Source organism: Odontesthes bonariensis, chromosome 3 (genome assembly GCF_027942865.1).
Source record: "Odontesthes bonariensis isolate fOdoBon6 chromosome 3, fOdoBon6.hap1, whole genome shotgun sequence".
In the NCBI taxonomy this organism is placed as follows: Eukaryota; Metazoa; Chordata; class Actinopteri; order Atheriniformes; family Atherinopsidae; genus Odontesthes; species Odontesthes bonariensis.
Window position 1 is genome coordinate 19985436 of NC_134508.1, and position 19173 is coordinate 20004608.

The following is a 19173-nucleotide window of genomic DNA, read 5'->3' on the forward strand; positions in this document are numbered from 1 at the left end:
GATTCAAATTCCACATGCTTACATAAGACTTGAGTGCATACCAAAGCAAACTGAACCTCCACCTCCTCCTAACCCAGCACAGATATACAAAACCTAGACGCTTTTTTTGGCCCCAACGCGCTTTGCCACAATGCATCTGCGGTTTACAAAATCAATTGGAACTTACTTTATTCTTAACTTCATTTTTCATCACGTACTTGCACTAAACATGAGAAATCGGATATAAAGCCGGTGACTATTTGGAGTTGAGTCCAGTTACAGCGGTCAGCTCTAAAATACAAAAGTGCCACAGCTTCGCATGGGCCCAGATCGATTTATGACATTTGTTTATTATTTCAGCCTCTGTGAGTCCCTCCAAAAATGGAAAAGTTTTGCTTGATAATGTATAAATAGGTTAAATCCACTTTGATAAAGAAGCGGCTACTATGCGACCATGTGACACATATGGTATTTTTGGCCCAATTTTGCAGGCTAAACAGATGCCATGACACAAACGTAGTTAAAAACATTCCTTGTCTCCAATAGTTTTCTTGACTAATGCAAATAGTAACCAAATGTAATCCCAATATGTAACTAGTATCTAAGTTTTACACATCTATGTTATCTCACAGTGCCTGCCCATGAGTGTCTCACATTAGGCAGCGACTCACAATAAGTAGTGACTGGACCTACTTCTCATTCGATTTATAACCTCAGAAATTAGTTTATAGTTGGGATCACTAGTTTCAAGTGTTATCCATTACAATACAAAGTTAATCTTGTAAACTACTGTCCCATATGGAATCAAATAAGAAAGAAAGCGACACATGCTTAAGGACGAGGTTACCTCATCTTTGACAAGGCAATACTGAAAGGGCGTACATAATGCCGGTCGCATTCTTCCCTTCTGTCAAGCTCCAGCCTCTTTTCCAGTATGGGTAGAAATACAATAAAAATGGCTCAAAAAGCCAAGGGGGCTTTTTACTTTGGCAGTATCCATCTTTTGAATACAACCTATGGTCGCTTTCATTAAATTCCTACAGAAAAACGTTTTAAAACAACTCACGGTTGACAGAGTTTGACCAGGTCTTGATCCGTGGTTCCTGGATGGAGGCCGCGGATGTACAAGTTCGTTTTGCTCAGCTGTTCCCCTCCTCCGCCACTGCTATTGCTGCTGCTGTTGGTGTTGGGACTGGGGGGCGCCATCTGATGGCCGGAGGACACATAGGCCTGCTGCATTACGGAGAGAAAAGAAAAAAAAACAACATACAGTTCAAATAGCTTTATTGAGCATGAGCAGAAAACAAAAAAACAGAAATAACTGCCAGTATACGTGAATTTCACTGGTCATTGATGTTTTTATTCAAAGTGTGAAAAACTCAAAGGAGTGTTTGGAAATGTGGAGAGATAGAAAGTAATCGTGCATTAAACAACTGATTATGTGGGAGCCGTGAAAATTGATATCATACAGCCCTCATGTCAACACTCAGTAATACTGCTTTCTGAAGGGAATGTGGGGCCTCTTGGCTGACTACTCCACATAAGGAAAAGGGGCCTCTTGTGCTCTCTCAGTGTTGAGAAACTTCAGTTTTGGAACCACAAAACAGATCCAAAACCTTCGATTTTAAAGATCTCAGACCGACATTTATCCAGTTTCATGATGCAGAATCAAATGATAGACTAGATGCTAAGAAAGTTGGCTAATCTCTGTCGTCCAACTCCTTTATTTTCTCTTGCTAAAAATCAGATCTTTCAAACCAAAATCAAATCATTAGCATATGCTCAAACGTGCGTTTCTCTCTGTTCTTTCTAAAGCCTCAAACTCAATACACAGATTTCCCCATATCAGTCTCAAATAGAGTTTAAGGGTAACAGTTACCAAGATCCTGAATGGAGAGATGCATACACAGGGTTAAGCTCAATTCACAACACATACAGTCAAGAGAGGTCATTTAAAGGGATGGAAAACAACACCACCAAGAGCTTTTACAATAGGACAACACCAACATTCTCATGTTGCAACCATCTGCGCTGACCTCCGCCTCATCTTTTCCTTTTAGTTGTTCCGTTTTATCTGTCTGCGAAGACAAAGTGGCAGTGAAAGCTAGTTGTAAACTGCAGCCGTCAACTAGTCGGTGACTCACCACTATGAACATTAGGGGATGTTGCACAACAACCCGTGCATCATCTAATCTCATCTCTCCATGGAACCGTGTCTGTCCTGGGAGATGTCAAACAAAAGATTGCGTAACCGCGCACACGCATTTCTTTTTCTTTTGAATAAATAAATGTGGTTTCATTATCACTTTGCCTGTCAAAAAAAAAAAAAGATCTCTCTCTCTCTTTCCAGGAGTACGTTGAGTGGCTGTTTTCCAAAGTTGACTGACGCAAAATAAATAAAGCACGACTTCCGAGATGACCGCACTCTCCGGAGCTGGCACATGTTGTGTCGGCTTCGCTGTGAGAAAAATCACTTTAATCGCGTTTATCTAGATTTCTCAAATCTAACATTGCACGCGATGAAATTTGAACAAGCATACTCTGTGGCTAAGCTGAACAGAGCGCAGCTGTGAGGCTGGAGGGTTATATTAAAAACTGACTGGACAGAGTTGGCAGGGGGACAATGGGTTAATTTAATGAGGGAGGAGAGGGTCACCGATCATACTGGTGGTGTTTAGGAAAAGCCCAGCAGGAAGACATGGTCAAAGCAGGACCACCTACAACATCAACCCATTCCGCTAATTAGACGCCATTCATGAGGCGCGGAGCCCCACAAGGACAGCCCCTCTGACCTCTACTTTGTCAGCAGCGTGGCAGCAACCTTGGCAAAAACCAACTCGTTCCTCTGACCTTTGACCCCCGACTCGGGTGTTTTTCATGATAGATTGCTTCGAAGGAAGCATGATTTTCTCAGTGTCAAAAGAAAGAGAGGAGAGTGTGTTCGTGGCTTGTAATGTCGGATTGGAGATTTTAATCTGTTACAGTCGTGCCCACGGCCAAATTAAAGTAATTCAACTTGCTTTATTTATTTCAACATCTGACATCTGTAGTCGGAATTAAAAAGGCGACACATCTCCAATCCTGATTACATAAAGCATTGTTCATTTATTCTTCTTTATTCTTTTTACATTTTGCTCTTCTGGGCAAATACAGCAGGAGTCTGCCGGCTGGATCTTCTATAGCTCGTCACAGTGTAATTCATGATGACTAAGTTTTGGAGGCAGCTAATTTGTGAATGAAAGAACAGGAAAGCAGAGACCTATAATCTCATTTATACACTCTTTACCAGAGTGCCAAGCCCCCGTCATCCTCCAGACACAACCGCGTGCATATCATTACAACAATACCTCTTAAATCACCAGTCTGCTGCCACACACATGCATGCACACCGTCGACTGCGTCTAGAAATCTTAAAAGAGCTGTATATTAAAAATATATATATATATAAATGTAGGAAACTGAAGAACAAAACTTGGTAGTAAGTGGTGTGGGTATGGTAACATATCACTAACAGATTCTAGAAGGCGGATGCTCCAGTGGCTCTTCATCAGGCTTATTCGCAGGCTTAGGTTGTACTTTAAACTTAACAGTGCTACTAAGATCAGTTGGTCAGATATTTTCAAAGCTGACAATGACAAATTGTAATCATCAAGTCAAAGCAGCGTATTTGCTGCATGCGCTTATTGGTGGTCAAATCCAGCTCAGTCATTTTGGAGTCTACGTTAACTTCCATCAAAACTATGAGGCTGCCAAGAAGCGTATCTGTCAAAAACTGTGTTTTGGTGGGACTTCATTTTGTTTCTTCAACTGTATATGAAAAAATAAATAAATCAACAACTATGTTTTTTGCATGTTGATAGACTTGCAGAGGGGATTCATGCATAGGAAGTGAGATTTATTGTTGAGCTAAACTCCATGTTTGGTGACTGGATAGTGTCACTGGTGAGTGAATAGCCTTCGAACCTCCATCAAGTGTCTCTCCGCCTGTTTCTATCTCAGCCTCTGCCTGTAGGACTTCTCCGGCTGACCCGAATTTGACCCATGGGATTCCATGGATTTCCTGGCTGTTGGGAGGTCTGCCTGCCTTCCCTGCCATGCTCTCGACTGAAGCCCCCCGTCCTTTCATCAGGCAGGAAAGAGTCATAACTGTCTGACCAGCTGATCAACTTACAGCACATGTTTGTGTGCAGATTTACGACGTGCTACGAGTTAAACTGCTGGGCTGTTGCTTTGCATCTACTTTTCTTTGGGACCAACAGAAAATAAGCTATGGGAATCCTTTACTTTAGACATAAAAAAACACTTCAAAACAGCTATTTTATTGCACGGTGGCATTATTTTTATTACCTATTAATCGTGCTGTGCTACTCCAAACCAAATTCTCTGTCTCACGCGCAACAGAAACTATTATACATACTATTAAAACTTTAAAGCTACCTGCCAATTATCCATAAAACTTTGAGACATTATATGCTGTTAGCTTAGGGCTGGGTCAGGACTGCCTGTCTAGTAAAGAGGTGAGCTGCACTACAGGCAACGAGCAGGAAATCCTCTGTCTGTTCCTGATCTTATCACACACCCATTTGTATGAGAAGCTCTACATTCCAACCAGGTGACAGGGACACCAAACTCACGTCCCAACTCGTTGTTCAATCCTCCTTCCTGTCTGTCTGTAGCCCTCCCCTTCTTTTTGTGTCTTTATTGGCGCAGATTTACTCTGAAATTGTCTGTTTCTTAAGCCCTTTTCAGACATGAGAGATGTTAGATTAATGGCTTTATCAGTCTCTTAAAGCAATGGCATTCAGTCATGAGATCGCTTCATCTCGTCCGTGCGGTCTCATTCACATGAGACTGAACAGCACATCAAGTGAGGCCAATCGTTCAAGTCATCGTAGAGTCAAAGTTTTTTTTTAATAACATGTCACATTACTGTAAGGATTCACAGAAATGTGCCAAGCACACAGTGGTTGCATGAAACATAGTGGTAGTGGATTTAAGAATATCACTTTGTTTTAGCTCACTGAACAGTCTGTGTTACACTAACTAATGTTTTGATCCCAAAATAACTCGGATTAGGGTTGTGCCGATGGACGATATCATCGTCCATTGTCATTTATGACCCACCATCACGATGGATGGTAACCATCGTGATGCCACGCCCACTTTTATTTTTATTTTTTTCAAACCGAAACACAATGGCTGTGGCATTTACCTTTTTTTTTTTTTTTTTTTTACTGCAAAAGCTTTAAAATAATTCGTCATGCACTTCACTATAGGCCTATGATATCACAGCAGAACACCAAAAGGAAAGAATAATAAAAATATAAGCGCAAGAAAAATAATCAAACAAACATAAAGCATGACTTGCCTGTAGCCTACCGAAACACGCTAAATTGTAATAACTTAAAAGGTTAAGAGGGCCGACACGGGTGCAGCCTATTCCAACATATTTACATGTCAATGTTTCTGGCCAAAAAAAACCAACATATTGACGTTGTCTGGCTTTAATAAGCTGCGGACTGGCGTGACCACACTGCCCGCGGTGCTGAAAACTCTTTCCGAAGGCGTGCTGGTAGCGCATATAGCAGAGATACTTTCTAGCGATTTTTGCCATCAAAGGAAACCTGCTCTGGTTACTTTCTCTGGTTACTTCCCATAGTTTGGGAAAGTTTCTGAATGCCTAAATGCACTGAGTTGCGGCCATGCGATCAGCTGTTTCTGTTAACGAGCGGAGCAACTGAACAGCCGGATCTGGCACGGGCCATTCAAACGCAATGGAAGGATGTTTTTTCCCCCTTACAGCTAAAGCCTGGGAAGTCTGTGTAGAATCATCACCATGTAGCTTATATACTACCGTTTTATTATTATTATTTGATCATAATTGTATTATTATTATTAGATCATGAGTCGTAGCCAGCCCCCCCCCGCCGCCGACGATGTCATCGTCCATCACGATGTTTCACTGTAAACATCGTCTTTTGCCAATTAACAAGACATCGCCCAACCCTAAAGGCGGTAGCATGGTTGCCGCGTCTGTCACGGCGGTGTCGCACCGTGACGTCAAAATGACGTATCAGGCCTGGCGCTTCCCTTGAAAAGACGGCGCAGCGCGTTGTCGTGCACCAGTCGATTTTTGTAACTTGGCGCGGCGCCGAGCACAACGAACCGGATGGACCGATGTGAGACCAGGCTCAGTGAGGAGGTGCGTTTGTACAGCAGCTGTACGAAACTGCAGTGAAACAGAACAGGGAGCACGTATGAGCTCACAGAGATTGGCAGAACTTTGGGGAAAGAGGGAGAGTTCTGTAAGAATGTGTGGAAGAAGCTACGGGACAGATACGTGAAAGCAAAGAAGAGGGCAGAGACTCTGTTGATGCCGGGGGCTTCAGAGCTTCACCTCTTTTAACTGAATTAAAAAATTAAAATGATCCGAAAACTGCAGCAGAATCATTAATTACAGTGTTCCTGCTCTTGACAGCGGCATTGTTTTCTTCTCCACTTTCCTGATTGTAGAGTAGAGGTAACCTTCACGTAGCAGCGCCCCCTCTGTGACGGAGAAAATTGCAACTACTGGCGCACAACGACTTGCGCCACTATATAGGGTCCTATGGCGGGCACGAACTCGTGACGTCATCAACACCGCTCGCGCGAGCAGACGCGGCAACCATGCTAGAGCCTTAACTCGGATGTTGCATTTTGTCAAACAAAACGGCATCGGATGGGATGGCTGAAAATATCGATACGGTGCGACCGGCAGCAAAAGCTTCGAGTTCAGCTCAAACGCCTAGGATCTGAGTTTTCTCTCATTCATTCGGTTCGAGCACGGAGAAGAAAAAACAACTCGGTTCGGCAGCAAGTTATCATGGGCAAAACCAAAGAGGAGGAAAGTTTGAACAGCCCTCTTAATTATTCATCAGAAGGGATATTTTGTTTTATTTTGTTTTTCAAGTTGGGTTGCGTGAAGAACTTACCAGTAGTAGGTGTCTTACCAGGAGTAGACAGCAGTCAGAGCGATTCTAGTTTGGAGAATCAGAAGCTAGAGCTAAAGCTAAAAGCGTCAAACAAACTAGAGGGAGACCATTTTTCACCATCTAAAACGGCTCAAACCTAAAGAACGTGAAAGTGGTTTAATATAAGAGGAAGGCCAGTTCTGCGTAGATCGTTTGTGCAGCACCACTGTTTGTCGGTGCGCTCAAGCACAATCCAGCTTGCAGCACCATTGCAGTAATACGGACTGTGTTCGGCGCGCCCAGAAGTAATGCAGGTCAGTCCAAGTAACATAATACAATACAGCGTTCACGCGAACATTGTATTGTATAAAAAAAATGTTACAGAAAAGAACCCGGTTGCTCATTCAAACATGACGGCGACACGTTTGGTCGCAGTCTAATTAATGGAAAGCAGTGCTTTCCTGAAGGGGGCTTTGATGTTAGTCACATCTTGACGCACATGCACAGTGCTAATGCACACGCACGCATGCCTTTCAAGCTGGGTCAGGTGGCAAGGGCGGGAGAGCTTGGAATCAGATATTTGAAAGCACTGGCCCACAGCTCAGCAAGAGATCTCACTAAATGTGAGACACACCGAGTACCTGGCATCTACTGCAGTATTTGGCAACCGATTTCTGACAGCTGTGCTTTCTCCAAGGACTCCGTCTCCCTTTCTACCTGTTCACCTTGGCTGGTTGATGCAATTGGCACTCAGATGAGTCCAAAACATCTGACACAGTACACAAAGAGACAGATAAACATATACCTGGCAGAGAGCCAGTGGGACAAAGGTGGCTGAACAGAGTTGAGCAAGGAGAAGAGTCACTGCAGAAGAACAGCTGGTTTTATACAGTTCAAAAGCAGCCCAGCCAACAACATGTGTACGTTATGCATTCCCAACCTAGTTGTTGCAAACATTCATTTGAGTGAAGTGCCTTTCATATCCAAATATCATCTATGACATAATAAAATATGGCTGAATGCGTCGATCGCTTTTAAAAGACAACTAGACTTTAAACTTTAACAGTATAAATGTCCCATTAGCCAGTGAAACATGAGATGCAGGATTGCAGATCCTTCATATTCCTAATGCCGTTCTGTGATATTATGCTCTGCTTCTGACGCAAAGACGATATATGGGACCACTGGGTGTCGCACTAACAGAACAGCAGAATCTGAGCCCAAGAAGAAAAAGAGATAAAGAAAGAGCCCAAAGGAAAACCGAACTTGGAACCCTTAGAGCAGCTGGTAGATCTCTGGGTCTCGTGACAACCAGAGGAAGGTTTACACTGGCATTATCCCTCTCTTCGTAGGAGACTTCTAAGAAATTACAACTGAAACTTTTGATGTTTACATCTCTCCTAATGGAAAGTGTGAAAGGGAGGATAAGGTTAGGCAGAAGCTGCTTTTCATAAACACCAGTATGGGAAAGGGGCGCACAAAGCAGGTCAAATTCAAGGTGAGAGAGTTTAGGTTGGTAAATTTATACTATCAATATGAGCCAAAATGTTTCCGAACTGGAGCAGCAGCGTCTTTTGAATCAATGCTTATGAGCAAGGTTCATAAAGACTAAACTGAGTTCTGTCAGGTGTGTTAGCGCATTAAGAATGCTGCGCATTTACTATTAAATTTGACACGTAGATCAGTGGGATTTCTATAGGATTTGTAAAAACCTTCCCCATTTCTGGTCATATAACATTCTCATTCCCAACCACTGTATATTTTCATATTTCTCTGTCGTTAGGGATTCAGCAAGTTTGCTGCGTTCTACAGTGGGTTTGTCAGGGTTTGTTTGTTGAAGGCGGCTGCTGCTGGAAATGGGATTAGTAGGAGCTGGGAGATTCAACCATTAGATAAATGCATAAACTGTAACTCTACACCCCCTGCCCAAATTTTTCTTGACACGCAACAGAATCAACTGATTTAGTCTTGATACCAGTCCTTTTTTTCCCCCAATGAAAACATGGATTTGTGTAAGTTTAAAAGCTCCATAACTTTCAGAGTGTTTGCACCGTTCGTGACAGGGACGTCTCGAGTCAAGCAACAGGTTTTAAAACCCCGCCCAAGCGTACACAAACTTTCATTAGCCTGACACCAACTAAGTGAATTGGCTTCATGTCAACTGCATGCGTACTCTGGCACTCTCAAACGGTGTCGTGGGCATGTCTGTATATAATTCTAAAGAGGTGTAATGAATGAGCAGGTTCAGCTGCAAGATGTTCCACTAGGACACCTTAATCTCAGTAGTTTCCAGTTTCAGTGCCCTACAGCCTAATGTACAATATGATCCAAACAATCCCAGTGACTTTCCATGTTTAGTGTGTTCACCACAGACCATACACAATTCACATTGCTGCTGGCGATTTTACACAGCAGTAAATATATGTTTAGTTTCAGGTGTTTGTCTTCTCAGACTGCAGCTGGTTTCAGTTCCTGTTACTGTATTAGGAAAATGTGCTTGAGTAATCAATCACAATGAACATTTAGTTTACCCTGTTTTTTTTTTTGTCAGAGCTACATGGCTGCTGATGCAGGCCGAAGCACTTTGTTTGCGCCCAGATTTTCACATAAACTCAGCACTGGAGTATTGGAAGTATTCACAATGATTTCAAGTAATCCATCCAAATGAGTAATAATTTTTAACCTTAATTTTTGTCAGAAAATTCAAATAATGAGGGGCCTATTTATAAGTGCAAGTGAGTCGTTGAGTTTTCGACTCATCGATCTAAACACAAATGTCCGATGTTTCACTGAGGGCTAAAAAAAAAAAAAAAAAAAGAAAGTAGCTGCTAAGACACCCACATAATTGTTTCACGTGACTCCACAATTGCGTTTTAAGGATTTGTGGGTGCAAGCAGCCTTCAACTAACAGCAGGTAGACAGAAAAAAGGGGGCAGACAGAGTGGGGGAGGTCATGCAGCAAAGGGCCCCAGGCCAAGACCTGAGCCCGGGCCGGCTGCGTTGAGGAACCGCAGCCTCCGCACACATGGTGCCCGCCAGACCAGCCAAGCCACACGGCGCCCCCACAATCACATTTGAAAGGCACATAAGAATAAATTTGAATTCATTCTTGGTAATAAGCAAAAACGTATTTTATGACATAAAAACAATGAATTAGAGGGCTTAAGACAAGAATTCAGACACGGCTACGTCTTAAAGCGTGTCGAGTTAAAAGCTCTAACCTTCTGATTTTAAAAGTCATTGGAGATGTCACATGAATGGCCTTTTAAGTGCCAACCTTACATCGGTGCCGTACTTTAATGCTCCACTTAGTGTATTTCTTACATTTACATTCATCCATAGTTGCTCTTTGGCTCAGTAGAATCTATGTTGAGGCATCAAGAGCTTTAACTCACAGCACTAAGTTGACATTTGCTGGAAAGGACTCCTGGCAGGAAGAGAACAAAAATCTTGAATGAAAAAAAACAAAACACGCCATTCAATGAGGCCCTGACTGAGACCCATGATACCTTAAGAAGCGCCTCCTCTTATTTTTCCATCCAGGAAGCTTTTACACGGAAACCATCCAAATTTGATTTGAGAACATTAATTCTCTTTATTTGAGGGAGGAAATGAGGTGCTGAGTCAGGGGAGGAGCGCCTGGCTTTAAGCACAACAGAAACTTAATGACTTCTCCGTCATGGTAATCACCTCGCTCACACAAAGAACGCTTTCCTCACTCCTCGACAGGTTTACTTTGCATTCAGATTTGGACTTTGTGTGCTTATGTAGCTCAGGTATGGAATAAATGGGACAGAAAGAATAAGCGGGAAGAAGAAGTGAGAGGATAAAATGTTGAACTTGACCCCTGTGTGAACTAGAGCTTCGCAGAATTGAGGACCCCAAAAGGTACTGCGGTGTAAAACTTTTTCCTACACCGTAACCTCCTTTTACATTAGTAATTCGATACTTTTCTAATCTAATTATTCCTTTGAGGACAGACTAAACACAATCCGAATTACCCGTAAAATGTCATTAGCCCAGTGGACAATGACTACCTGTCCACATCAGGCATTTATAACCGAGGCATACATAATAACTAGGGAGACTTATCGGCCTAACATCGGTATTGGCTCGTTAACTGTAATCATCCCATCCCCAAACAGGATAACGTAAACTGAGAAGCAGCTGTGTGAAAAAGTGCGTCACAAAACCTGGAAAAAGAATCACTCAAATATGCAATAAACATTGTAAAAGAGAGACATGTGTGTGCCCTTTTATATGCGGGCACATACATGGACAACTGCAGGCTCTGCGAGCAGCACTTCCTCCTATCATGTTTTTTTGCTTGCAGGACCATTTTTAGTCCACTGGTATCCACAGAAAGAGGTATTAAGCACATATAGCCTGATAATAAAAAGTCAGCAGACACCAAGTCATAAAACCAGAAAGTTTTTCCTAACCCTAACCGAATGTGTTTGTTGCCTAAACCTGACCGCATTCATTTAGTCTTTACATCCAGCTGTGCATCAGCGAAGAAAGCCAAGGTGAACAAATATGAAAACAAACCTTAATGAAAGCCAAAGTAAACAAGTGAAAACAAAGCTTGGGTCAAAAATTACAACAAAGTTAGCCAAAAAAAGATCTGTGGTCGTTTTCTCCTGGAACACTTACCGCCCCCCCGGCCTACTTATCTTTTTAAAAGTAAAAACGCCCAGCCAAGTTTCAGAAAAACTCATACGTCTGTTTGGGATGACTCTTGTTTAGAAGGACTGGTTATGGGATAGTTCAATTTAAGAGTGAGCAGTTTGACTGTACTATCAAGTTTAGTTAAGAACTGCTGCTTTATACTTTATGAATCCGTTGTATTATGCAATACTGACCCAAATTGACCAAACTCAGTGAAAGAAACTGCCAGCGCTCACTACCACACCCTTAATTATTCACACATATTGTGCTCCCTCCTAAACTGTATCACTTAACATTTTTATTAGACCACTTGTCATTTAAAAATGGCGTGTTTCAAGAGTCTTCTCACAGCGACCAAAAGCAGCCCAAAAGGAGCTCGAGTGAAGAATTGCATCAAAACGCGCATTCATTTCAAATCCAACATGAGCTCATTCAAATGAATTGTAAATTTTGTGTACTGTACTAATACTGTACACTCCGGAGGAGCACGAATGTTGACATCAAATCTGTGAGGATGAGCAGCCAGGCGCTGCCCGGGATCACAGAAAGACAATATGTCAATAAACATTTTCAAAGTGCCTTTCACAGTTCAGGAACAGAGTCAGTGAAAAAATAGAAAATTAAAAATGAAAAAAAGCAGACGGGGCAGAAGGAGCCCAAGCAGATCCAATGGATGTAAAAATCACTATATGCCTTGTGTGATTTAATTATGGTCCACAGAGAGGACACACTTGGTATGCAGGACCAAACAGGAACACACGACTCAGAAAAACTGAATTTAGGAGGCAAATGTTGTTGTTTTTTTGTAAAACACACACACACACACACACACACACACAGAAAAACCCCAACAGAAAATTAGTTTTGCCATCAGTAGATCGAAAATTAGAGAGACACTTGGTCCTGAAGTTATTTATTTGCTTTTGTCCCACGTCATAAAAAGGCGGTGACCTGTGCATCTAAAGACGAGTTCCGCTCACACTAATGTAGAGAAAAGGGGACTTTGTCAACAGTCAATGTAACCACGAAAAGAGCGATTCATAATTCTGGGAATGTAGTCATCATGGTCTGGTGGGATTTTCAAGGGGTGGGGCATATATTCCGCTTTCAGATGGGTAACGAGGGGGGGGGGGGGAAAGAGGGAAAAAAAGAGAAAAATGAAAAGAAAAAAACTTTGCGAACTTACGCGGCAGCAAAGACAATGAAGGAGTAGATTTAACAGGAGATACGAAATCTGTCCGAAGCCGACGGAGGAAGAGGCAGATAGACATTATTTTGTAACATGTTCCTCCAGCCTGCCTGTCTCCCTACCCCCACTTCCACAAACACATCCAGGCTCGGACGCGCTATCCCAGCACGGTACAGTTACCCATAAAAGTTGCTCTCCACCATTGACTTTTTCAAATGAGTGAGCAAAGCCATATCGACATCTTCCCTCTAGGACCCAAACATATAAATACTACTACATAAAACACCAGGCGCCCAGCGTGACAGGACCGAGCGGCAGAAAAATCTCCCACCTTGACATACCACGGAGCGGGGCTGTTCTTTGAGCTGGATATTTACTCCACGAAGTCTCAAGTTAAAATTCAGTCCATTTAGCTTTTCAAGGACACTGCAGCTCACTGTCACAAGCCCCCCTTTTTTTTTTTTTTTTTTTTTTTTGCCGCGACAGACGCGGGCTCGTTGCCCTGCAGGGCGAACGAGGCGAAAAATGTGGGAAAATCCCGAAAGCTTTTACCTTTTTGCTGTTTCTGCTGTTATAGCCGTTGTATGGGTTGATTCCTGCCCTTGGCGGTACGGAGAGCAGCATTTTTCTCGGCGCTATGTCCGGAGCGGCGAGCACAGCCCAGGCTGCCAGCTGACGTCAGCAGCTGGGGAAGTGAGAGCCTGGAGTCCCGCTGCTTGACTGAGAGTGGTGCTGCTGCTGCTGCTGCTGCCGCTGCCGCTGCAGGACAGGGGCCCCCGCTGCTGGCCCTCAGCCTCCTGCAGGGGTCCTGCACACTACTCTGGGGGGTCCAAAGAGAATAGGGGATTAGTTCTGATTCATTCACGGCCCAGTGTTAGTTCACCCACCAGGGGATTTATAGTAGAAACAACAAGACTAAAATTGGTTTTGTTGGGGTTTTTTGTTGTTTTTGAATGACCCGTCCTCCTTGCATTACCATCATTGTGTCTACATTATTGGACACATCCTCAAAAATCCTATTAGATTTCGGTCACGTTTAAAAACCCAACAGCCATGACAAGCACATGACAGTAGCCACATTATGTAACTGTAACCATATCGAACATATTACTTAAACCACGGTGAGGCTTTGTTGGGATGTGTGAACTGGAATTTTGAATACATTTTTTTGCAAAATATACCTAAAAGCGGAGATGGATCAATTTAACGTAAACTATTGCAGCAAATATATCTACATGGGTCTGCTTTGTGGTGGGGTGGTTAGTATTTTTACCTCACAGCAGAAAGGTTCCTGGTTCAAATCTTGACCGGAGATGTTTCCGTTTCACTGCCCATTTTTAAAACTCGTCTTAAAACCCATTTTTATTCCCTGGCTTTTAACCCAGCATGAGACTCTGTTTCTGTTATTGTTTTATTGTTTTAATATTGTTGTTGTTTATTGTTGTTTTTGCATTGTTCTTGTGTTTTATGCCTTGTATTTTGTGTTGTACAGCAGTTTGTTTCAGCCACGGCTGTGTTAAAAGCCTATATAAATTAAGTTGAGTTGAGTTGAGTTGAGATAGTTTGTAAGTTCCCTCTTTGTGCTGCAGCCTCCTGCCACCATAAAAGCATGCATGTTAGGTTGACGGGTGACTGCAAACTGACCCTTGATGTGAGCATACGTGGTTGTTTGTCCTGTTTCTTGTACACTACCTCTTGCCCGGTGGCAGCGGGGACAGGTTGCAGCCCTCTGCCACCCCCTGAATAGGATGAAGCATGTTTAGTAAATGAATGGCCAGGAATCCAATATGGAGTCCCAGCTGTGCCAAAATCTAGTTCAAATGTCCTCTGAACGTGTGAAATAACAATTTTCATTATGTTTGTGCTGACTTGAATTGTACTGCAGTTGTGCTAAAAAAACTATGTTTTGACAAACCGAACCATAAAATGTCCCTAACTTTAGAGCTTCAAGACGTAAGGCTGGAAAAAAAAAAACGAAAGCTCAATGCTGTCATAGTTTCAGCCTTTACCTACCACCTCAGAGGCATTAGTCAGATGAAATACACTCTTAGATCCTCACGGAATTAATATCATGACAGCTGTGTGAATTTGTTATTGAGAGACAGATTCTTGGAACTTAGTAAAGAAATGACAAACGTCAATAAACCTAATCAGTGCATGAAGTGTCCTGCATCAATATAGAGCAGGGCCAGCTGAAGACAGCATTGATGTAACCTTTGTTCAATAGGCCGACATATTTTCAGAGTATTAGAACTTCCCCACCTTTTAAACCCGCCTGGAGTGTGTGTTTTCTCTTTGTTTTGTTTTTGTGTTTGTATTGATTGTAAAGCATTCACACTCAATGCTGATCTTTGTCAAATAAATTGCCATGAAAAACATTTCAATCCATGTAAAGTTATGTAAGATTCCAGCAAGGGCTTCTGGCTCCTTTTACCTTGCACTTCAAAGTTCAGTCAGGTCACACAAGTCGGTCCTTCCTGCAAATGAATATGAACGTTGCATCACATGCTGTGTTACAGATCTCTGCTTTTGACATGTACTATGTATTATGCTCCGTAGTCCTATAGGTGCTACGATAAAGGGAAGTGTGATCATTCTTTCTGTCAATCAGCTATTTTTTTTCTTGCCACGTCTATTGCAAACAATGGTCAAAGACAGCAATAATGTAAATACTATTTTCTCACATGACACAAACAATCTGATACACTGACCTTCTTCAGGCTGCAGTCAGCAGTTAGCATCAGCTGAGCACAACTCATTAAAAGACACATCTAATCGACAGTATGAAGAAGAAAAAAACAGTGTGGTCCGATCGTTTGGAGCTGTCACTGTGCAGAGGGTCAAATGCGTCTTATATCCCCTTTAACGATATCCTGCAGCTTCCTCTGAAGGTCACAGACGAAGGCTGTTAAATCTCAGTCGCACGTACGAGGTACTAAACCTAAACATTTGCCATCAGAGTGTGAATGGGTGGTGACCTGAAATTACCTTTCACATCTTGTCCATGGTTCCCTGTTCACTTGGGCTTCTTATCTACAACTGCCATATTCAAATGCCTTTTCACTTTATCCTGCTGCCAGAACTTAGTTGAAAAATGGATCCCAACACAGATGGAAACAGGAACCTAATTCCTTAAATGCAGCAGCATTGAAAAGAATCTGTAATAATTATCAGTACTGTAACACAGCAAGGCACTGCTTTTATCTCATCCTGTGTCCAGCTATTTTTTACGACGAGTTAAAAGTTCTGTGTGTGATAGACAGTTCATTTCATTTGGAACTCGCTGTAGTTTACTTGATTTTCTTTTGACTGTATGCCAAAGCTTTTGCAAGAATAAGTGTGAGCTAATAGTTTCCCAGTATACCAAAAGCCCAATTTTTCCACAAGCAAAAAGGTGTCATCCAACGTAAAATTTTAGGAGGAAGACATCTGTTGGACGGATCGACACAATCTCAGAGGCAGAACTAAGTTCCCCATAAAACTGTGTGGCTGTTTTTCAGATGAGATGAGCCGCATGAAGTTTTCTGTGCAGTTTGCAATTCTCTTTTGAAAAAAAAAAAAAAAATGCAAAGACATTTTGTATAAGTAGAATTACAGTTCGGTGTGTGAACAGATATTTCGAGTCTGCTCTCTTAAACAAATGCAGTCTCTGATTGTCTGGTTACTTTACACATTGCACTTGTCAAGTTTACCAAAACTACTAAAACGGTCGCAGAAATTTAACTCCTCTCTCCAGTCGAGTGAGCAGAAGTCTCTCCTGCCACGGACTGCTCATCTGTGAGCACCGCACACTGCACCATAAAGTGGCAAACATGGCAGTGTGAACAGCCTTTTTGTGCATTTGAATCCTGAGCACATTGTGCTCGCCTTCATATATTTCAGTCGAGCAGCTTGCCTGTGTCTGTTCATTCACTGGGATTCAGGAACATGTGAGTGACAATGTTGCACTCAGCAAAACCTCAGTCTGGCACCGCCAGCTACTTTGACGACATGTACATTGTTTGGATATCAACAGCCTAGTTGCTAAGTAACCCAGCCCCCTCCTCCCCCAAGTGTTCTAGCCTGTGAATCCATACTTATTACCTCCAGGGTAGAGAGGCTGTTTATGTGTATGTGCTCGTAGGCATGTGCATATCAGTGTGTCAGTGGATTGCCGAATATTATACGTCGGGAATGGAGGAAGTAATTGTTTTTTTGTCTTTTCCTTTTGTTTTCTTGATCGATTGAGGACTCAATTTGGAACTGAACATAAACATCGAAGTGTTTTGAAGTTCAGGCCAGAGTTATGTAAATGAAACTAAAGCCTCACCTGGACCTATTTTGTGTGTTAAGGTTTTTGTTGTTGTTGTTGCTGTTATCATCCAACATTATCACTCATCTAAAACTTATTCGGTTCATTTTTGCATATTTCAGCAGAAAATTACAAGTAGCTGCAGCAACAAGTTCCTCATATACGCTATTTAAAGACAACAGCACATGTTGAGGAAATTCCACCCTTTGCCTGCATTAACAACCAACACACCCAGCCACACACACAAACACACTCACATACAAAACAGCATTAGTGCAGTGGGGTGGGGGTGCCTCTTTCATCAAAGTGGTGCTGTTGTTTGAGCGGAAGGGGAGCCTGTGTGTGGAGGAGAGTGGTTGTGAATGGAGTGGAAAGGTTCAGAGAGTTCATGTGCGACTGAGGGTCTTGGTCATTGTCACTGTCGCTGTGGGGTTCAAGGTCAGTATGGCTCACAGAGGGAGAGCAAGTGAGAAGTGAGCAAACGGAGGAAGAAGCGAAAGTCTCCATTAAAAGCACAACGTTTGAACACTGTGTGGAGGGAGCAGCACACGCTACATGAAGGTGAAAGTAGAAATGTGCACACTTCTTTATTTCTCAAATCTGCTTACTCTTTGACAGAAGCCATTGGCTGCGTTTGACACCTGCTTTCCATCAGAAAACGGTTAACTGTTAGCTGCATTTGGACACAGTTGCTGCAGTTGTGTTAAACAAACTATAAAAGCTTTATTTACATATTATCCGTGATCATTTTCATTTGACACGAACCATCCATCCAGCGACAGGAGTTTTGGTTTGCATCTGCCTGGCTGCTTAGTGTCAGTGATAGTCGAGTAAATTTCAAAATAAACTATACTTCAGGATAATGAACACGCTGTAGAGTGCAATAAAAAGTGCAATTCTGAACCCATAAAAGGTAGCTGGAGATTTACTCTAAGTTGAGTTTTAATTAGACCCTTAATGTAATGAATTACATATGTGAACTTCAGATATTGCCCCCTCTCTACAGCAAAGGGGGGAACATTTTGGCAAGTTTTAGATCTCTGTTGTGGAGGATAACAAGCAATAAAATGTGCTCAAAAGAGTTGACAAACAAATGAATGTACGTGCTCGCTTCACGTGAGAATAGTTATTTAACATGTCTGCAGAACAGACCACACACACACACACACACACACACTTACTCTCATCAGACAATCAGTCAAGCATTCCCTGTGGTTGGAATGTGTTTTTCAGGGAGAGTGTGAAAGAGAAAGTTTTGGCAGGGGAGGCTTGAGGAGAATGGATTGGGGGGGGGTACAATAAATATGTTCCCTGTGCTGTGTGCACATAGACCAAGTATCTTCCTATTTCATGGGTTGATATAGTATTGCATAGGATTATGTTTGCTAAAATTCCACAATAATCCTGAAAGGAAAACATCAGAGATGTGCTTGTGCTTGTGTTTCAGGAGCCAGATGTAGATGTGCACTCATATAGTTTTTTTTAACATCTTTTATTCTTGATCCCCGTGTTAAGCATGGTAGGTACGAGTGTCTCTGCGAGTATCCGGTCCACCGTGTTCCCTCTGCGACCTCTTCACTGAGGCTCCACTACGAGCTTAACAAAAGCGCACAAGGTTTGGGGGGGCTCTTGGGAAAGGCAATTATCAGACCCTTGACTGCCAAGATCCTCAACCTTCTTAACCCTTTTTTAATCCACCATTGACTTCACTTCAGTGTGCTTAGTGTTTAATGTCAACACAATTTAGATTAAACTTCGGTTGCAAATGTTGCCTATTGTCGAAGCCATTTCTGGTTTCTTAACTCTGTCAATCTTTAAATATTGGCTTTTTTTTTTTTTTACTAAAAGAAACATAATAAACAAAATGTGTCAAAACTGGTTGTGATTTCGATTTGTTTATTGACGACTCTTTGTTTTTCATGTTTCCTTTTATTGGATAGTCAGATAGTTGTATCCACGGTCAGCATTTGATAATTGCCAATTCATCCCAACAAACTTGTAAATTTGCTGCAATGTCAATAAAATGTGTCCTTCGAAATATAAAATGACTAAAATAAACTCAGCTGAGTAAGGCTGCACATAGCCTTAAAATTTTG

General features: G+C 42.2%; 1 protein-coding gene across 1 annotated transcript in view; it reads right to left on the reverse strand.

Moving 5' to 3' along the window:
* The window catches only part of LOC142377084 (RNA-binding motif, single-stranded-interacting protein 2-like), a 29864-nt gene extending 16373 nt beyond the window's left edge, over positions 1 to 13491 (reverse strand). The window contains exons 1-2 of the mRNA XM_075460846.1: positions 13339 to 13491; positions 1046 to 1212 (exon numbers count right to left, since the gene is read on the reverse strand). Of these exons, the coding sequence (XP_075316961.1) occupies positions 1046 to 1212; positions 13339 to 13410 (239 nt within the window). The 5' untranslated portion in view covers positions 13411 to 13491. The remainder of the gene's footprint in view (positions 1 to 1045; positions 1213 to 13338) is intronic.
* Positions 13492 to 19173: the final 5682 nt, after the last annotated feature.